General features: G+C 40.2%; 1 protein-coding gene across 4 annotated transcripts in view; it reads right to left on the bottom strand.

Moving 5' to 3' along the window:
* The window catches only part of NEGR1 (neuronal growth regulator 1), a 605,115-nt gene that overhangs the window by 307,036 nt on the left and 275,485 nt on the right, over nt 1-22,594 (bottom strand). For all 4 annotated transcript variants that reach the window (XM_073357346.1, XM_073357343.1, XM_073357344.1 and 1 more), the window contains exon 2: nt 19,657-19,889. In XM_073357346.1, the coding sequence (XP_073213447.1) occupies nt 19,657-19,889 (233 nt within the window). The remainder of the gene's footprint in view (nt 1-19,656; nt 19,890-22,594) is intronic.

The following is a 22,594-nucleotide window of genomic DNA, read 5'->3' as shown; positions in this document are numbered from 1 at the left end:
ATCAGGTGCATGGGATACTAACCACACCATTCCATGTTCTCTCCTTTAAAAAGCCTGAGAAACTCCATCAAGAACATGGAATTGCAAAAAATGACAGTCACATGCTAAGCACTTGATAAAACACACATGGTTATCTTAACTCTGTCCCATTGTATTTATGTAAGATAATAGCAGTTTTCAAACTGTGGTCCATGGATAGCAATAAGACCTCTAACTTACTGAACTCCTTCTTAAATATCAGTCTTAACTTTGTCCAGTAAAAGGTGAAGAATTAAGAAACCAAGCTGTTACTCCTAAATACTACAAGGCTTCATTTCTTTCCTCTATCTTCTTTATTTTTAAGAACAGCTTCAAAATGCACCTTACTCAAACTCTTCCAGAGCAAGAGCATTAGAATATGGCTTGCATTTTCCTAGTATAGTTCAATGGTATCTGTGACCCAAGGTGCTTGTGGTAGCCCTCACTGAAAATGCCAAGGTTAGGGCAGGCTGCAAAAGGGAGAGCAGATATTCCCAAAACTGGGGGTTAACACTGAAGATAAACTCACCAACCAGTCACAGACTGTACTTCTGATCTCCCACACTGGTTATCAAGAAATAATAATAAAAAAAGAAATCACACAGCTCCCTTATTGCATTCCACTTCTCTGGCTCCCAATCAGCACCTAGGTCCAGTACAGTGAGAAGTTATTTAAAAAAACTCTGCTCACTATGCAAAATGATCTTCTGCACCCCAAAGGGCCAGCCACATTGCCAGGCCAGTATTAGGTTGGATCTTACCTAAAATACCATGCTGCCAGCCAATCCTTTCATGTCTAAAAGGAAAAGTTTATTATAAAGAAAAAAGAAAGAACAAGAAGAGAGTTGTTAAATGGTAAAGCAGTCAGATACATATAGAGACTCCAAAGTCCATATATCAGGTTCTTAGAAGTATTGGTGAGTTTGCTGCCTTGAAAGTCCCTCGGGAACACATCCACAGCTTGGATGGATCATTCAGTTCTTTATTCAAAGCTTTGTTTGTAGAATACAAGATGGTAGGAGGTATTTCGGTGCTGAATTGGGGCTATGTCTGCACAGCTAATGAATTCTGATGGATATTGTGAAGATGTATTATGAAAAACTGCTGTTTTATGAGTGCCCACATATATGTGGATCCACCATTGCAGCCAGGGCCTGTAGCATGTACACTCCAGACAGACACAATGGGAAGCACTTAAGGTTAACAATGGTACTTAAACTTCACAGAGAGGTTATGCAAAAAGTAGCTGCATCCTTAGAAAAAAACATTTTGCTGATTCGTCTGGAGGGAAGGGGAAAGATAGGAGCAGTTGAAAGTCACTAGGAGGAGAACAAAAACAGGGCAGGTTAAAATAAACACACAGGAACAGGGGCCAGACAGGAAGAAGCATGGGGCAAGAGAGAGAAAAGTCACAGAAGGTGGGATGAGGCTTTTCATAAATATAAAGGGAAGGGTAACCACCTTCTTGTATACAGTGCTATAAAATCCCTCCTGGCCAGAGGCAACATCCTGTTACCTGTAAAGGGTTAAGAAGCTCAGCTAACCTGGCTGGCACCTGACCATAAGGACTAATAAGGGAACAAGATACTTTCAAATCTTGGGGGTGGAGGGGAAGGCTTTTGTTTGTGCTCTTTGTTTCCATGTTTGTTCTCTCTTGGGATGAAGAGAGGCCAGACAGAAATCCATCTTCTCCAACCCATCCTAATCCAAGTCTCCAATATTGCAACCAGTATAGGTAAGACAGGCGAGACGGATTAGTTTATCTTTTGTTTTATGTGAATTTTCCCTGTGTTAAGAGGGAGGTTTATTCCTGTTTTCTGTAACTTTAAGGTTTTGCCCAGGGGGGATCCTCTGTGTTTTGAATCTGAATACCCTGTAAAGTATTTTCCATCCTGATTTTACAGAGGTGATTCTTTTACCTTTTCTTTCATTAAAATTCTTCTTTTAAGAACCTGATTGATTTTTCATTGTTCTTAAGATCCAAGGGTTTGGGTCTGTGTTCACCTGTACAAATTGGTGAGGATTATTATCAAGGCTTCCCCAGGAAAGGGGGTGTAGGGCTTGGGGGGATATTTTAGGGAAAGACATTTCCAAGCGGTCTCTTTCCCAGTTCTTTGTTTAAAACGCTTGGTGGTGGCAGCATATTGTTTAAGGACAAGGCAAAGTTTGTACTTTGGGGAAGTTTTTAACCTAAGCTGGTAAGAATAAGCTTAGGGGGTCTTTCATGAGGGTTCCCACATCTGTACCCTAGAGTTCAGAGTGGGGAAGGAACCCTGACAGGGCTGCAAGAGGGAGAGGACCAGCTAGCATGCAACAGCCTTCATGAAGACAGGATATCTTGCATGTCTGCCTTCCTGGATTCAGATGGTTCCAAAGGGCTCGCAGGGGACAGGTGAGATACAAAGTGAGGGACATTGCAGTTTATTATTTTGTATGAGCTCTACTCCCCTGCACTTTACATGAAGAAATATAAAAGAGCATAAAGTTGTTAGGCTATGTTAAAGTGTCTCTCTGTATGTTGACTGCTTCACAACTCCTGCATGCCCCTGAGTGAGCTAAACTGTAAACCAGAAGCTTCTGAGCTCTGAGGTGGAGTTCTGGGACAAGGCGTGTTTAAGTAACAGGTGTATCTCAGGTGTCAGCACTGGTCCAGGGGGTCAAAGGCAGGTGGGCCAAGGAGCTCCATTTTTGAGAAAGGGTAGCAGACTGAGAGTCAGTGCTCAGGAAATGTGCCAGAGGCCAAAGGAGGAACCAGTGCTTTAGCTTGTTGACAGTCTAGAAGCTGAACATGCTTTAGGGGCTCCAGAGCACAGAGGCTTGGATTCCCCTCACAGTAGTTCTACTGGTTGGCCAGGAAGAGGCACTCGCTGGGATCTGTGACAATTTCATTTTCTGATTTTGATATCAGAAAATCTAACACTTAAATCATCAGTTCATGAGTTAGCATCTAGCTCTGATTAAGACTGAGTTGACTAAGAACTCCTTCTAAACTTGTAATTAATTACTGATAATTCTCACTTCCCTTTAATAAGGTCATTGCAATAACGTTAACTGAAGATTGCCCTCTTTATACATCCAAGGAACGCATTAGTCCTTTTTGGCCATAACATCACATTGGGAGATTGTGTTTAACTGATTATCCATCCACCATGAACCAAAGTCACTACTTCCCAGGATAGAGTCCCTCATTCTGTAAATATGGCCCGCATTCTTGGGTTCCTAGATCCATATTGTGTGCATGTACCTAATTTATAAAGCAATCTGGATCGTTTGATATCAGTGACCTGTTCTCCTGTCCTCTTTACTACATCCTCAACCTGTATGTCTTCTGCAAACTTTATCAATGATTATTTCATGTTTTCTTCTTGGTCATTGATATCTTGGCATAGTTATCAATGAACCGGACCTCACTAGAATCACATCCACTCAATGACATTTCCCTATTTACAATTACATTTTGAGACATCTTGGTTAGTCAGTTTTTAATCCATTTAATGTGTATCATCTGAATTTTGTATTTCTTAATCAAAATTTTGTACAGTACGAAGTCAAATGATATGAGGACAGTCTTATCCCATTAAAAATCTATTTTTTCCTCACTGACCACATCAAGAACATCAGGCAAAAATGGCACACAAAAGAAGAGTCAAAATGAGTTTGGAATGATTGTACAGAAAGATCTCAGTGCAACAGAGAGATTCACCCAGGGAACTCTTTTGGAGAGTAGGGTTTCATCATAAATGATTTTGCAATCTTGGGACCTGTTCCTGCTCCCAGTGAAGTCACTGAGAGTTTGGGATAAGGCTTGAGTTTTTATTTTCTTTCATTTGTAATGTGTAGCATATAATTCCTGGCCTTCAAATTCTTCCTGCCCTGAAGGAAGGGAAAGCCCTTTCTTTCCTATACAAGAACTCATTGTTATTCAATAGAATTCACCATGTAACAAAGGAGGCATTTTAATGGACTGGAACTTTGCTTTAAAAAAATCTCCTGTTTCTAAAATTTTATGTTCTGTTGCAGACTCTGCTGCCAATTATCCATATGCAACATAAAGGGAGAACTCGCACTTTGGTTAAGTGATTTTGCTTTCACTTTGTATCTCCTTTTTGCTTTTTATTTTCATTTATTTTTTTCCCAACAGCACACATTGTTTCTAGTCTTTCAGAACAAAAGAATGAACAAAACTAAAAGAGAACACAGAAGCTGCTTCTGTAGAATTTAGTTATGCCATCCCTATGAACCCCATTCAGCAGAGATGATATATAGCTCAATAGCACCAATTAGCTTCTTGAGGTTCATAAGAGTCTCCGTTATTTCAAACAGATCTACCCCCAGATCAAAGTCATTCCTTATAAATGTGTAAGTCTTATATCTTTGCCTTTTTTACCAGAGAATATGGAGGGTGAGTTTATTCTCAGTGCAAATAGGAGACATCCTTTCAAAAAATGTTTACATACTTGAAGTCAGGCACTAGCCAAACTGAAACCTGATGCCCACACCGCTCTGAAGGGAGACTACATAAATAAAGGTTAGTTCACCTTTTATCTCTAAGTTGCTGCTTCAAAGCCAGCCCAAGCAATGATGACTACAATCTGATGACTATGCAGAGACCTGTATATAATGAGTGGTTGATCTCACTTTGAACCTGACAGTCATAGACAGCATAAAACCACCTTTGTACAATTAATAATTGTTACTATGCGCAAGCCTCCGCAGAGACCAAGAATTGAATTGGAATGGAGATAGAACCAATAGATAGACTCTTGCCCAAGATCGGGGCTGAGATGCTGTGGGGAAACTTTGAGTGCTGCTATTCCTGCTATTGCAGTTCAGTGCATAAATAGGGGATGTTTTTTCTTTACAGAGCTGTCAGTCTGGCAGCTTTCCACAGGGCTAAATTTACTAAAATTAAAAGGGAAACACAGAGGACAATTGGACTTTAATTGCATCTTTAAGATGGTTTTATATCCTTTTCAATATGGTTTTTAGGCTTGCCCAGATGTGGTCCCTCAAATACAATTTAAAAAAAATGAAAATAAGCCCAGATTTTACACTGAGTACAACACCCTGTAACCGCTAATACTAGTACATGGCTGCTGTCCTTCTAGTATGCTACGGGTATGTCTACACTGCAATTGAAAACCTGCATCTGGCCTGTGCCAGCTGTCTCAGGTTAAGGGGCTGTTTAATTGTGGTGGAGATGTTCAGGTTGTGGCTGGAGCCCAGACTCTAAGACCCTGAGAGGTGAGAGAGTCCCCTGCAATCTATGCACCTCAATTAAACAGCCTCTTAGCCTGAGACCCGTGAGCCTGAGTCAACTGGCTCAGGTCACCTGTGGGTGTCTAACTGCAGTATAGATACACCTAAGTCAGCATTTGAGGAAGATCTTCTCTGGGAAACAGTGAGGTTTCTGGGAAAATACACTCTCCCAACATAATGATATTATATATTGCACATCATTATATAAAAATATTTTTTCCAAAGACCCCTGCCTTTTAAGTTCACATTTTCCAAGTGATGTGACTTAGTTAAGATTCTTTTTGGTGGAACTTTTGCCCCACATTATCCATACTGCAAGCAAAAATAAAAAAGAACTAGAAGTAAAGAAAGAGGAAGGAAGCACAAGGAGAACTCCATGTACAAAAGTGATTAAAAAAGTCATAAGATACTTGAAAGTGTAACAGAATCGGTTGACTGTAACAGAGCAGAAATACATGAGGTTGGACCAAGTGCCTTGTGTAGCTCATCAGCTGGAACACACACATCTTGCAGAAGATATATTTGATCTGGTGTGCAATTTTTTAAAGAAATATGGATTTTGCATGCTAGTATAATACACAGAATATAAGAGGGCATGCAGCTGATAGCCCAAATCAAAAAATATTGAAGAGGGTTAAATACTGGTCAGCATTATGAGTTGTGTATGATTAATGCTGCAAAATTTGGAAAGTCTGAATAGCAAGTGCTAAGCTTCAGAATGGTGATGGCCAAAACCTAGAAACTCTGATTTTGACTAAATAGAGCTCCTTGCAGCCACCTGATTGAGCAGGTCCTGATCTACCTTACTTATATGCATTACCTTATTAATTGCAATTAAAAAGATTGTTTGCTGTCTTCTTATATCTCTGCTGATCTCAAAATATTTGAGAGACTAGGTGGGTGACATAATATCTTTTATTGGACCAACTTCTGTTGGTGAAAGAGAGAATCTTTCGAGCTTACAGATCTTTTCTTCACGTCTACTTTCTTCTAAGGTACTCAACTGTGAAGTCTGATATAAAAGCTGTTGTTTAGGATATAAAATGCTCCTGGTTCCAATTGCTGTTGAATTTTTATGGAGGTTACATTAATTGACATTGAAAGTTTTCCCAACATTTCTGCAATTAGTCTGTCATTACATGGGATAAAACCCATGCAATAAAAAAAGGATGAAGAAAATAATTGCTGCTGTTACTATATGTCAGGTTTTCAGTGAGTTTGTTTAAAGTTAAAAGATTTCCAAATCTAATTTGTTCTAATGAACAGAGAGGCTGAGTGGCATGCTAATGCAGTCAGACTTGACAGGAGGTTTTTTTGGCATCACAAAATTGAAAAATGGCTTGACATGCATTTCTTTTCTTCTGGGCTGTCATAACTGAAAAGAGAACAAGTAGAAGAACTGAAGGGGAAAAAAGGAAAAGCAGGGAAATAACATCTATCACTAATGCCAGATATATTACTGCTAATAAATAAACTTTCAGATATGGACTGGACTGGACTGGCCTGACTCCAGAACATGTACCAAGGCTCTTTGAGTACAGAAATTCTACTCCTTATGCTACCTGAAAAAAATTAGGTCCTTCAACCAAAACTCACATATTCCCTTCAAATAATACTGTAGAGCTTTCCCATTGTGTTTACCCTGCTTCTCAGGAACTTTAACAGGATCTGATTATCTGCTGTGTCATAGACTTCACTGTGTTGAGCAGATCATTCAAAACTGTTACAAGGTGATGGCTGGGATTTCCAAAGGAGCCTATGGAATGAGGGTGATTTCACTGGGATCTGGGGGCCTAACTACTTTTCATATAGAATTAGGGGTAGAGTCTTTGTACTGAAAAGATCCTGGGTACATGTTCTGGAGTCAGGCTAGTCCATCCATATCTGAAAGTCTATTTATTAGAGGTAACATACCTAGCATTAATTTAAGATATTATTTCCCTGCTTTTTCTTCTTTGAAAACTCCACCCAATTTGACCATACCTATTGTGTAGACAATTTATATATATCCTTTCTATCCAGATGTTACTGCATCTATACTGCCACACATTCCTCAGAAGCTTGGCCACATATGGTAAGTTAGATAAAGTGGACAATTAACAAACATATTCACATAAAGCAAGGTCTCCTCTTACAAAGACTTCACTACTACTTTCCTTAAAGCCAAAAGAAAAACTCTCAATTTTAGATGATTGTCAAACAGGTCACCAATGCTGAATAAGAAAACCAACACAAGCTCCCAACATTCAAAAAGGAATTGTCCTGGCCACAGATGCAAGCTACTGATATGGAAAGCTGACAATTGTGGAAATGAGATGGAAGAGCAACAGGGCTTTTCTCCTTCAAAATGACCATGTAGATGCTCTATACGCCTTTTAAATAAAGAAATATAATTGAGACAGCAAGTTTAAACCAGTGAGTAGCACATTGCTGGTAAGCATGTTCTGTTCTTGTAAAAGTCAGCAGCTATGAGAGTAAGGGCATGGTTTAACAAAACTATCTTTTCATAGGAAACTCTCTTTAAAAATCTACTATGCATGTTTAATAGATTTACAGTAACATACAAATAGTTTAATAAAATTACGTGGATTATTTGAATAGGCCTTTTATTTTTTTAACCAATTAATTCATTATTAAAGCCATTCTTTGTGCATTCTTCCATTGTTCACTGTGATTTCTAGATGTACAAACAGAGTTCTCTGAAGTTCCACTGGTCCTATGATCTTCATAACCGTGGGGAAAACAAGAAGAAAATAGACCCTTCAGGAAGCCCATGAATAAGGTAGATCCCTACTCATTTGGCACTTGCCTTCTGCCACACAAGTTGATGTCTGAGGAAAAAGCAGGATTGGGAAGCTGCAGGCCAAACAGGTCTAATGTGGTCTTGCCACAGTCAAGCCATCAAATGGAGACTGAGAGTAGAATAAAAAATTTCTGTGGCAGAAAAACACCCCTCAAGATACTCCCTTGTTGCATGGTGTCAAGGTTCCTCCCCCACTCTGAACTCTAGGGTACAGATGTGGGGACCTGCATGAAAAACCTCCTAAGCTTATCTTTACCAGCTTAGGTCAAAACTTCCCCAAGGTACAAAATATTCCACCCTTTGTCCTTGGATTGGCCGCTACCACCACCAAACTAATACTGGTTACTGGGGAAGAGCTGTTTGGAAACGTCTTTCCCCCCAAAATACTTCCCAAAACCTTGCACCCCACTTCCTGGACAAGGTTTGGTAAAAAGCCTCACCAATTTGCCTAGGTGACTACAGACCCAGACCCTTGGATCTTAAGAACAATGAACAATCCTCCCAACACTTGCACCCCCCCTTTCCTGGGAAATGTTGGATAAAAAGCCTCACCAATTTGCATTGGTGACCACAGACCCAAACCCTTGGATCTGAGAACAATGAAAAAGCATTCAGTTTTCTTACAAGAAGACTTTTAATAAAAATAGAAGTAAATAGAAATAAAGAAATCCCCCCTGTAAAATCAGGATGGTAGATACCTTACAGGGTACTTAGATTCAAAACATAGAGAACCCCTCTAGGCAAAACCTTAAGTTACAAAAAAGATACACAGACAGAAATAGGTATTCTATTCAGCACAGTTCTTTTCTCAGCCATTTAAAGAAATCATAATCTAACAAGTACCTAGCTAGATTACTTACTAAAAGTTCTAAGACTCCATTCCTGGTCTATCCCCGGCGAAGACAGAATATAGACAGACACACAGACCCTTTGTTTCTCTCCCTCCTCCCAGCTTTTGAAAGTATCTTGTCTCCTCATTGGTCATTTTGGTCAGGTGCCAGCGAGGTTACCTTTAGCTTCTTAACCCTTTACAGGTGAGAGGAGCTTTCCCCTGGCCAGGAGGGATTTCCAAGGGGTTTACCCTTCCCTTTATATTTATGACACATGGCATGTCCCTGCAGGTGCATTGCCCTCTACTCCAGTGGTGGGCAACCTGTGGCCTGCAGCCAGCCAGCTCCCAGTGGCCTAGGTTCACTGTTCCCGGCCAATGGGAGCTGCAGGAAGCGCCAGCTAGGCCCACGCTTCATCCTGCTGCTCCCATTGGCTGGGAATGGCGAACCGCAGCCACTGGGAGATGCAGGCGGCTGTGCAAATGTAAACAATTGGTCTGGCGGCCCACCAGTGGATTACCCTGACGGTTGCCCACCACCACTCTACTCCCTGTTTGGCTTTTGTGGGAAGTCACTCCCAGGCCAGAATACTTTAAACTGAGATACCCCCTGCAAGGGGTTTCATTTATTAAGTCTCTTACAGTATATTCATTAGTCTTTAGCAATTAGTCCGGTCTAACCCTTGTTCCCTCCTTAAGCCAGGAGTCTCACACTGTCCTTCTAGGGACTCCTTTGATAACTCAGGCTGGCTGCAGACCTCAATCAGGTTCTCTTAGCTGGCCTGTATTAATTCTGTCCTTTCTATAGACAGACTTCTTTCAAGCTATCCACTCACTATCCCCTCTTTTGGCTCACTGGAGACTTCTCTTTTATTATGCAACTGATTTAGCCATTTGACCTACTTGTCATGTGACTGTGATAAAAGATGGTTACTTATCTATATTGTAACTGTTGCTCTTTGAGATGTGGGTGCAGATCTGTAATTCACCCAGATGTGCACATGCCCAGCACACCAAATCTGGACAATTTTGCTTAGCAATATCTGTAGATGCAGCGGTATTGTTGCTGCTGATCCCCAAAGTGATGCCTCTTTGTGGCTGAGGTATTGTGATACGGAGGCCCACTGAGGGTTCATTAACTCTGCGTCTGCAACTCTTTTCAGGCCTGATATACTCACTATGCCTAATACATGGTTGTCATGATATATACCCAAAAAGTGTATGTAATATATAATTGGAGAACTAATGACTCATTGATCATTAATATTCTTTAGTGATGTATGTATGGGGTGCTAGAATTGTGGTCTTAAAATGTGTTTGGTAAGCAATGCATAAGCCCAGTCAACACTAGACAAAGGAATGTGTATTTGTTTTTCTGACCAGCACATTTCCAGGCCAATGGGAGCTGCGGAGCCAGAGCTCGGGGCAGTATGCAGAGCTGCCTTCTGCATCTCCACCTAGGAGCTGCCAGTACAGGTTGCAGCTTGCAGAGAGCTGCCAGAGGTGAGCACCCCCTCCCCCCCCGGATACAGCACCCCGAGCCCCCTCCTGCACCCCAACCCCTTACCCCAAGCCCTCTCCTGTACCCAAACTCCCTCCCTCTTAGTTAACTGGGATGTTTCACTTACTGGCACCCTCCATTCCCCCAACATGCTGGATAAACCAGCTTTTACTATATATTTACATACAAGATAAACACTCTACTACCTTTGTCTGCATGGTTGCTGGACTTCAGTATTAGGGTTTCCCTCTACTAGATGCTGAGTCCTATGAAGGCAACTTGTGGTGTTTCTTCCCTGGTACTTGGGAAGACGACTGCTGCCAGGAGTCAGCCAACATAGCAGGAGTGCACATAAACAAAGCAGCTGTTCTGAGTCGGAAGACTCCAAGTGTGAACACAAAGCTGCCTCCATCAGTAGAAATGTAAGTCTGGCCACGCTGTCATTTTTGGTCACTGATTTCAAGTCCCTACAAGTCCCTGTTGTACAACTCCCTGAGACACTCAAGCAACTGAAGTGCAGGCCACTTACTGCCATTGGTTTTTTGCAGGAAAGAGGGAGGGTAAAGCCCGGTAACTGAGGCATGCTCTGGCCCCAGTACCAGAACCCAACAAAAGGAACTGGAATATGTAACACCACTCTAGAAGGAAACAATATTAAAAACTACCTAACACCAAAACTATGGCTAAATGAGTATCAACTATGTACAAAATAGATACATTTTGAAAACCGTGTGAAGGCAAGACTAGACAACATGACAGCCATCACAGGTGGTAAGAAGGAACTGAAGGAGGTCGGGGCGGCTCAGCCCTGTATACCATCATGAGGCCATGGAGTGAGCACGTGCTGCCTCGACTAGCACTGCTGCGGGGAAAACCTCCAAGAACTGTGCACTGGGCGCACAGGCACGTGAAGTGGAATGGATGTGTGCAATCGCATGAAGAAGAATTGATGCATTGGGCTGAAGAGATCCTTTGTCCTCTACTGTATTTCAATGTAGAAGTTAACCCTCTAGTTACCATTGCTAATTCAATTGTATGCAAATAATATGGCATGATTCCCCATACAAAAATCCCATAAAAGTTTTAGAGTGACAGCCGTGTTAGTCTGTATTCGCAAAAAGAAAAGGAGGACTTGTGGCACCTTAGAGACTAACCAATTTATTAGAGCATAAGCTTTCGTGAGCTACAGCTCACTTCCTCAGATGCATATCGTGGAAACTGCAGCAGGCTTTATATATACACAGAGAATATGAAACAATACCTATTCCCACCCCACTGTCCTGCTGGTAATAGCTTATCTAAAGTGATTTCCAGCACAAATCCAGGTTTTCTCACCCTCCACCCCCCCACACAAATTCACTCTCCTGCTGGTGATAGCCCATCCAAAGTGACAACTCTTTACACAATGTGCATGACAATCAAGCTGGGCTATTTCCTGCATAAATCTAGGTTCTCACATCCCCCCCACCCCCATACACACACAAACTCACTCTCCTGCTGGTAATAGCTCATCCAAACTGACCACTCTTCAAGTTAAAATCCAAGTTAAACCAGAACATCGGGGGGGGGGGGGGGGGTAGGAAAAAACAAGAGGAAACAGGCTACCTTGCATAATGACTTAGCCACTCCAAGTCTCTATTTAAGCCTAAATTAATAGTATCCAATTTGCAAATGAATTCCAATTCAGCAGTTTCTCGCTGGAGTCTGGATTTGAAGTTTTTTTGTTTTAAGATAGCGACCTTCATGTCTGTGATCGCGTGACCAGAGAGATTGAAGTGTTCTCCGACTGGTTTATGAATGTTATAATTCTTGACATCTGATTTGTGTCCATTTATTCTTTTACGTAGAGACTGTCCAGTTTGACCAATGTACATGGCAGAGGGGCATTGCTGGCACATGATGGCATATATCACATTGGTGGATGTGCAGGTGAACGAGCCTCTGATAGTGATAGCCACACTATAGCCTATAGTGATAGTCACACTATAGTGATAGCCACACTATCAGAGGCTCGTTCACCTGCACATCCACCAATGTGATATATGCCATCATGTGCCAGCAATGCCCCTCTGCCATGTACATTGGTCAAACTGGACAGTCTCTACGTAAAAGAATAAATGGACACAAATCAGATGTCAAGAATTATAACATTCATAAACCAGTCGGAGAACACTTCAATCTCTCTGGTCACGCGATCACAGACATGAAGGTCGCTATCTTAAAACAAAAAAACTTCAAATCCAGACTCCAGCGAGAAACTGCTGAATTGGAATTCATTTGCAAATTGGATACTATTAATTTAGGCTTAAATAGAGACTTGGAGTGGCTAAGTCATTATGCAAGGTAGCCTGTTTCCTCTTGTTTTTTCCTACCCGCCCCCCCCAGATGTTCTGGTTTAACTTGGATTTTAACTTGAAGAGTGGTCAGTTTGGATGAGCTATTACCAGCAGGAGAGTGAGTTTGTGTGTGTATGGGGGTGGGGGGGCTGTGAGAACCTGGATTTATGCAGGAAATAGCCCAGCTTGATTGTCATGCACATTGTGTAAAGAGTTGTCACTTTGGATGGGCTATCACCAGCAGGAGAGTGAATTTGTGTGGGGGGGTGGAGGGTGAGAAAACCTGGATTTGTGCTGGAAATCACTTTAGATAAGCTATTACCAGCAGGACAGTGGGGTGGGAATAGGTATTGTTTCATATTCTCTGTGTATATATAAAGCCTGCTGCAGTTTCCACGATATGCATCTGAGGAAGTGAGCTGTAGCTCACGAAAGCTTATGCTCTAATAAATTGGTTAGTCTCTAAGGTGCCACAAGTCCTCCTTTTCTTTTTATAAAAGTTTTAGTTACTCAGATGACTGCAGTTACGGGAGTATTTTCATTACAACTGCATACAACAAATATTATAAAAAAAACGATCTTAGCTACAAATTCAGAGGATTCAAAGGTTTTTGTCCCTACTAATAAAATAAAGTTCTTTATGTAATATATATACTTGGTTCTTTCAAAGCTATAACATGACATTGTTGGGTTCAAAGATGCACTGGTTAAAAGTAATTAGTGTGACAAAGATTTCATATACAGTGTTTGTAAAGGATTTGAGTATGCTATCTGGAGTATTAAAGATTGCCATTTTAAATTCTGTTTTATATTAATAGCTTTATTACTCATTAAAGATTCAACTGAAAATGTTAATGATGATTACACCAACCGCTAATAAATTGAAGCCTTAGGTTACACTTTGCATTTTTGAAGATATAAATGCCTTTGCTTAATAATTAGGCATATTTTTCACTATTGATTCATTATTTCAGATCATTAGCTTAATTAATTTAAAGCTTTCATTTATATGTTTTATATGCAATTAGTTTTCAACTTTGCTTTTCAATTCCTTGTTTGAGGGCATTAACTATTATAAAAATAATCAAAGCAGGGGATTCTTTACTTTGGAACAATATAATACATATTACCTCTTGTAGTGGGGTGAGCACCTCGCTTTGGAGAAAAAGGGGTTAAAACCAGCTGTGGGAAAGGGCTACCACGAGGAGCCAATCAGGCAAAGGCAAGTAGCAGGCAATCTGGACCCGGTAGGGCTGGTATAAAGAGGGCTATGAGCTAGGAGGCAGGCTGTCTCACTCCAGCCTTGAAGCGGGAAGGACCTGGCTGCCTGGGAGCACAGGGTACCTTCAACAGAGCAGTGCTGGGGTAGGGGCAGGCTAAGCTGGGGAGCTCAGGCCTGGCAACCTCCCAGGCTGAGGCCTGACAGGAAGGCCTAGGGAGGTACTGGGGCTGCAGGGAAAGGCAGCAGGTCCAACCCCTAACCAATGATGATTGCCCATTCCAGACTGCAGTTTGCCCCTGAGTAAAGGGGCTAGATGAAGACCAGCAGTGGGTCACTAAAGCGAGGTGGGCTCAGGGGACTGGGGTTCCCTGGGTGAGGGGCAGCACCCCAAGATAAGGGGACTGTGGTCCGGGAAGGGTGTGGGGCCTACACATGGTGGCGATAAAGGGACCACAGAGGGGCAGGTAACAGAGGGCGAGACACTGGCCTTTAGACACTGGCACACAAAGGCTGAGAGAGTTAATTCCCAGGATAGCCAGCAGGAGGCGCCGCGGTGGTGAGTCAGCGCTCTGCTACGCTTTCACAGACTAACAGAAATCACATCCTAGTCCTGCAGTGGTGATACAGGAAAAGCCTCCAATTGCAGGATTAGGCCAGGCCTCTTAGCTATTATTTTCTGTGAGAATGCAGATTAAAGAAAACATTGTGGATTATTATATTTAAAAAAGAAAAAGCCTTGTTTTTTGCCTTCACTGTTGGTGTGTCCTTTCAACAATGGTTCATTTCTATATTTGACAAATGTTTCTTTCAGTCTAGTTTAGTTACTTTAAGCTGGTCATTTAATTCTTGTTTGCATGGCTTTGCATTACAATGGCATACACCACAATTGAGGTGCTGTAATGAAATACTGGAATTCTTTTAAATTTTGTTGGACATCCACTGAGAGCATCGTGGAGCCAGGTCACATATACACTTGTAGTTTAAATGAATGCCAAGAGAACAATAGAGGAAAGCCAGGGTCTGCTGTCTAGGCATGTAGCAACATTAGTAATTACTTCCTGTTCTCAGTCTCATTAGGGGCTTCTGTGGGAGCAGAGATGTAAAGCAAATGAATTTCAATGAGCTGCTTGCTGTTTTACCTACCACCTCAGAAGCACTGGGGAAGGGTGTTACGTAGGGCCACACAACTTTGTTATTGTCCTCTGCCTCCTTTCCTCATACAGGCTCATTGTGAAATCAAAACGTTAAATCAAAACCCCCAAAACTAGTCTACCAAAAGTCTTGATTTGATACCGTAGAAATTTTAAATAAAAATCTTTTTACCTATGAATTTCAAGAGCAATATTCATTTTCATGCCCAGTTTGTGATAAAGACTATGTGGCTTCTTCTTATTCCCATACTATTTGAAGAGATTGCATATAACACTTGTGCCTTCTTGTATTGCAGAATGCACCTTGCTAGCCTAAGGGAAATGAGAATATTTCCCCCCAACTATATTTGGCATCAGTGTTAAAATGCAAAGGCAATAAACCCTCCCTGAACTTAGCACATGATTATGTATTTTAAAATGATGACAAAACAGAATACTTGGAGCCACCTAGAAGATCTACAGCAAATTCACAGATATACACGTATTACCTCTGCTGGAGACAATAGACACGATCACTTCAAATATACAAAGTTTTTGGTATTTCTATTTGTGTACACACACACACACACACACACACACACTATTTCGTTGATGTTTTTATTTGTTCTATTTTCAACTGTCAACATAGTAAATACATTTGTCAAGTTTTTTTTTAATGTTGTACTGACATTGTCTGAAATTTTACCAGATATATCTCATACTAGATACATACCTTCTTCCTTTGCTTTTGCATCCTCAGAGAGAACAATACACAAATGGTAGAAATAATTTTCACTCAGGCTTCTTTTTTTTTAAAATCATACATAATTCCTGTGCTCTCAGACATTTGGGGTTACATTCTATGCTGCGGCAGATGGGGTAGTATATCAGAGAGCTGATTAGAGTTAGGATTCTCTGCCTCATTCCACCCTAGCATAGGTTAATACAGCCTGGGAGTTCCTCTAGCCCATGCCAGCTGGCAGTAGTCTCCAAGAGACTGTCCACCAACTTGAGATGGCTGAAGTGATCTCCTGCCATGCACTCTCCCTGCCCCAACATAGCTCTATACTGGAGATGGAGGCAAGGTGACACAGGAGGCTGGTATGCCAATTCTACATTTACTGGGGAGTCGGGACTTGATCCCTCAAAGGGAATATCAAGCATAATAGATTCTTCTCTCTGTGCTGCCTGGGCAGTGCAATGGGTGCAGAGCAGGGCTGGGAATCTATGTACAGGTTCTTAAAGAAGCAGAAAACCAAACTAGTAGCATACATGAGGTTAAATGACTGTGTAGCTATAGCTAATGGTTATTTAACTTTCTTATTGTCAGAAATAACTGTTTAATTAAACCTGAAAAAGAGTAATACTGGGCCAAATTCTGTTCTCATTTGATATTCCCCATTCAAGTCAATGGGTAGTGCACTAATGTAACAAAGCAGCATTTGACTTGTGGTATACAATTTCTTTCTTCTTCTTACCCTACCCCCTCAACTATCACCCTCCACTCCCATTGTTGTTTCTAACTCCAGAACAGCAGCAAACTCTGGATATTTAGCTTTCTAGCACAGAGGTAACCTTTTTCCTTATTAAAGGAATTTAACTGTTATGGGATTTGTGAAATGAACTGAGTTGATATTCCTGGAGACTGAGGTTCTCTATCCATGTGCTAATAAACGAAGAGGCCACCTCCATGGCCATTTAATCCTTGCCTCTCTTGTAAGACTCCCATTAAAAATGCCAATGTTATGGTTATGTTTTGTTTGTGTAGTGCGGAGCTAGCCACAAAGCACTGTACTGACATCACTAAAGTTATAACAGCTGTGTTCACATTCCACCTGAGCAACCAACATGCAAAGCAGCATCTGAAAGCCATCTTCTGCAACATAAAACTCAGGCACAAGGATTTCCTGAAATATCTTGGAATGGTTCTGGATTGCACCATCCCATACGGCCAACATCTGATGAAGACCACTGCCATGATAAAGACTAGGAACAATATAATCCACAAATGAGCTGTGACCAGTTGGGAAACAGACATTCTCATCTTATGGATAGCCTCTTCAGCTCTCATTTTCTCAGCAGCTGAATATTATGCAACAATATGGGTAGGTAACACAAACAAAACTTGTCGATGTGCAATTGAACACTGTTAATCAAATTGTTTCAGGAGTGCAGAAGTCAACACCAAGTCTAGTTTCCTTCCTTATTTATGCATATCTTATCACCATCACTTTGAAGAGAAGCAGCAGGAATACAAACATAGATTTGCCCATCTATGAGGATCTCCAAACTCCCCTCCAACCCAACATGGTGCCTTAAGTTTAGGAGCTCTTTCTGGTTAATGGCCAAAACTCTTAAAATCTTGGGATTCTAACCAAAAGACAAGTGGTGGAGGTTGTGTAAAAATAACAGGATCAAGAATCAAGATCTGACTATGGTCCTACAGACCAACCACCTGGCTTCACCATGCGATGTAAGATATGGATCACAGTGAACCATATCAGAACCTCATATGGGCGTTGCAATTATCTACTACGAAAATGGAAAATGAAGCATAGCCTGGGATGTGAATGTGGAGAAGACATCCAAACCATAGACCAACTAGTGAACTGCAGCCCTCTAAAATCCTTCTGTAGGATTCATTCTTGATTCATTCCGCCAGAAGCTATAGAGCGAATGACAAATTTGGACATTGACCTTTAAGGTTGCTTTTACAGTTGCCATATGAAAGAAAGCTAGAGTTATTTCACGCTAATATATCACTGCTAATCCAAGGCTAGATTTGAATGGTTGATCAACAGATGAAAGGTTCAACATCTCATTGCTCATTTCTAAACCACCTGTCTCCTAGAACTTTTTAATTAGGCTATAGGAGTGTTTAAAAATAGTTGATTATTGGGCTGCTTATTCAAAGAAAGCCAAACCCTTAAAAAAAGGCTTTTGGATGCCCTCAATCCTTAATCTGGAGAGTTGTGTACTCTTTCAATAATTTACTTTATCTTGTCTTGAAAATTTATCATTCAAACAATATTTTTAAAATATGTATCTAAGCATGCATTGACGGGACCTACTAAAATTTGAAGAATAAAAATGTGTGAGACAGCTTGTTTTAGCATGCAGATAATCATCTCTCCTTAAGGACAATTGTTTCTCTGACATTTACTTACTGCTTGAATTGACCCTGTTTGACTTATTGATGTTTGTCCCTCTTGAACTTATATTCATATAACTGAAAAACTGTTTAAATGCCAATCAATTTCAAATGAATAATTACATTTACAAACAGCACCATATGATTAAGCTTTTTACCTTAACTACTATATTCATTTCTGAGCTCTGGAAAACAAAGTAATTGCAAAACTGCAGTAATCTCACATCAGCTACTGAAGTACAAACTTTCTGTGTCTGCGTGTTACCTGTTTGGCTTGTTGATGAGGCAATTATTAACTTAAAAATATAACATAAAGGTGTTTATCATATTTTTAAAACATAAACTACTTGACACTGCAAATACTGCAGGCATATCCTCTCTAATAACAGAAAAGATAAAATAGTAACCGAAAATAAATGAATCCTTGCAAGTAATCAAGAATAACCACATTTTGAGGAGACTAATACCTGATTTAAAGGCCACAAAAGAATAACTACAGAGCTCACTTTTGCAGGACAATGGCTTTACGTAAGTGCCACTTATGTAGGAATGAAATCAAGGTAATTTTGGCATCAATATGGTGATATTCTGTCCATAAGAATGTGTTTGAACAACTCCAGCCTATACTGCATAAGTCTCTATCTAACACAATAGCTTCTTGATCCACCTTACTTTCTAAATGCACAGGTACTGAGAAAAAAGCAGGATTGTTTAGTTAGCATTAAAATTCTTATATCTTGTACAAAAAGCTGTGCACAGTAATTAATAAATGTAAAAAAAACTTACCACAAGTCTCTTACATGGTTGAAAAGGTCACAGAATTTTTTCCTCCTGACATATGAGGTCTATGCAATATGTCATGAGGTCACGAGGGGCTGGCTAAAACATGCTCAGATGCCCATCATCTAGGTCACATACACTTTCATGATCATGGCTTGAATTTAAAAGGGAACTGAATAGAGAAGTAGGTAGTTCACTATCTACCTATACAAGACAATAGAGCTGAGGATTTTGCCTGAGCTGTGCTGAAAAGTTCATAGATTATAAGGCCAGAAGGGACCACTATGATCATCCAGTCTGATCACCTGTATAATACAGGCGATAGGATTTCCCTGAATTAACTCCTGTTATAACTATAGCATATATCTTATAGAAAAAAATTCTGTGTTGATTTTATGAACTTAGTGTAATCATTATGGTGCCAAAATCCATGGGAGAGGTTATGGAACAAAAATATAATAAAATTAGACTGACATTCTAGAGGATGCATTCTGATCACAAGGTTACTGTGCATTAAGAAGAGAACATATTTTTTAAAATATAATTTAAAAAAGGACTGCTTTACTTTAAATGCTGATTTTTTCAATACATTCCTAATAATGCTGTGCAATTGGTTAAAACACGTACCTTGTACAGTTAAGTGCACCTGCATTGTTCTCGGAGTGTGTTGGGTCTGCACAGAACAAGTGTATGGACCGTCATCTGTCACATCTACATCCTGTATCTGAAGGCTGTACTCCCTTTTATTTGCTGTTGCAATTGAAACTCGAGGATCTACTGACCACTTATCACCTCCTGCAAAAATAATACTTGAGCGGTTCAGCCAGGCACCTTTTGAAGCTCCATCTTCCAAATAACACCTGTGAATTACCAAAGAAAAAGATTAATAATCAGAATGAAAATAAAGAGAGCTTTGTAAGTTTGTTAGTTATTTGTTTTCACACTAAGAGTCAATATTTCATATAACTACAACTTATTAGACATAGCTTAAAAAGCTGCAAGTCATTTAGAAATTCAGAAACCAAGTTTACTTTGGCTCCAAATACAGGGGAATCTTCCTTATAGCTTGCAGTGAAAAGGTTTACACATAGGGAACTTCATTATCATCTCCTCCCTCTCTAAGTCTGCATTTTTGAATTGTTGCTGATGTGTGGCTACTGAGGACTTCAGTAATTTCTGAACTAAACCCCATGACCACTTCTGATGACAACAGGCCTAGAACTCAGTTCATTCTGCTCCAAAAATCACAGTTCCCTATCATTTAACTCCCTTAACTATCAGATTATTAAGAAATTTTAGCAATTCAAATTCCATCCAGTAGTGATCGGGATAGAGGTACATGCTATCTAGTATAAAAATTACTCTTCTTTTTCTTCCAAAATGAGTTTCTCCTCATTTGGTAAAATATTTGAAAAAAATTTTTCCCTTAACTATTTTTCATGCCATTTCACAAGACTGACAATTAAGTTAAATATTTAACTGTACTATTTCTTTTTATGCTCATCTTATTTATCATTTCTAAGTTTTATGTTGTACAGTATTTTCCATTTATGTAAGCAGAGCTCCTATTAGATTGCCATTCCTAGACAACAAGCAAATATGAAGCATATTTCAGCTACATCAAAATAAATGGAAGTGGATCAGTGGTATGTTAATGATTCAAACTAGTGTAATTAGTTTATAGTACATGACTGTAGTTTTGTACAATTATTGTTTATTAAAGAAGCAATTACAAAAAAAATAACATGCAATAGGGTACACTAAGCGATTTAATTGGAGCTCTGCAAGTAACTCCCTGCACGTTAAGATGTAGATAATACTCCCAATGAATGTGACAAACTGCTGTCTTTCTAAACTTCATTTTGAAAGTCTTTCTCTACAAATTAAAGACTAATTCTTTTAAATGAGTACAAAGCAGAACTACAGAATGAAAATATACATTGAAAGAGTTTCATATCATCTTTACACACAACACTAGGGATTTGAACACAGTGCTTGAGATTGCTACAAAATTGCAAGCTGAATGCCACAGGGTAGGTTACTGCTAACTATATGAAATTAATCAGTTGAAAAATATTATGAACAATATATATTGCAGAATCTAATTTGCAGTCAGTTTTACCATGTGCAGAATCAGAACTAGTAGAAGCCAAAGTTCAGTGTTAACTGAACGTCTTTTCTGTATGTATTCCATAAAAATATATAGCTCTCCATGAAGATAATTAAGCCATTGCATTGAATTACCATTGTTAATATATGGCATTACATATTAGAAAAACATTTGTAATATTTCTCTAATATAGTTTTTCATCAAAGTAAATTGCTCATTGTTGCACACTGAGCTAAGAGAAATGACCGCACCACATCTTGAGGGTATTTGGCTGGCTGGTCGAATGAAGGAAACGGTACTTTACGGCTGGGGCAGGAGGGGGGTGAAAACTGTTGCAAAAGGGTCACTGTGGTTGGTGACTCATCCCTTGGGAATGCAGGGTTTAAAAGGGATAGCCCTGCACCTCAAGCCTCCCTTTTACATTGTGGGGGGCGGGGTGGGGGGAGGCGGTTGGGGACTCTTATGATTGGTACGGCAGGCAGCCAACCCCCACATTCTTATAGCCCACCTTAACCCTCCTAGGGGGGTGGGGGAAATAGATGGTAAGATCCTGGCAATGGATTTGCTGGAGGGAGTGGATGGAAAAAGAGGGGGAACTGGTGGAAGACCCCCGGGTATGGTAAAGTCCCGGCAGTGGATTTGCTGGAGGGACCTGGATGGAAAAAGAGGGGGAGTGGTGGAAGCCCCCCAGGTAATTATGGAATAAACGTGGGGTTACCTCCACTGTACACTTTTATCTGCTGGGTAGTGCCAGACATCTAATAATAAAGTTGCAAACTGATTAAACCCATGTCAAATGTCTCCTGTCCTTCTTTCAGTATAGCCAGACAATCTATTTAACAGGATACTGTTAAATGTTAACTAACAAGTAATAAAAACAGATTGTTGATTTGTTAGCACAAAATCAAGAAGGGATTATTAGATTGTTGGGCCAAACTATGATGTGAGGCCACAAATTTATGTTGAAATCTGCACATGGCACTTGATCAAGTGGCTATAAAATACTATTTCTAAAACAGTTTTAAAACAGAATGAAAAATACTGACTTAAGTACATACTTCTCATAGCTGAATCCCTGATAATGAGATGCAATGAGTGTAAAAGCTAATGCTAAATTTCATTCTAAAAATAAATAAATAAATGAAAAATCTAGCCCTTTTTGTTGCTTAGAAAGCCTTAAAAATTTAACTTGATAATGTATTACCATGATAATTCATAAAACTCACATATTATCTACAGCCCCAAAGGCCGCTGTTTGTGGTCTGAGAAGCTGATTTTTGGACAGACCAGTGTGCAGCAGTGAGGGAGTCAGAGCCTCCTGAGCTGCCACAGATTGTGTTACAGCTGACACAAGCTCCCTCCCATCTGCCAACCAGCTGAGAAACCAAGGTAGCAACTGGTTGTCATGGGGGGAGCAACTCAATGGTGCATTGTGCACCACACCAAGCATGAATT

This window comes from Lepidochelys kempii, chromosome 8, assembly GCF_965140265.1.
Source record: "Lepidochelys kempii isolate rLepKem1 chromosome 8, rLepKem1.hap2, whole genome shotgun sequence".
Classification (NCBI taxonomy): Eukaryota; Metazoa; Chordata; order Testudines; family Cheloniidae; genus Lepidochelys; species Lepidochelys kempii.
The sequence above is the reverse complement of the archived record's forward strand: the minus strand, read 5'-3'. Positions and strand labels throughout refer to the sequence as shown.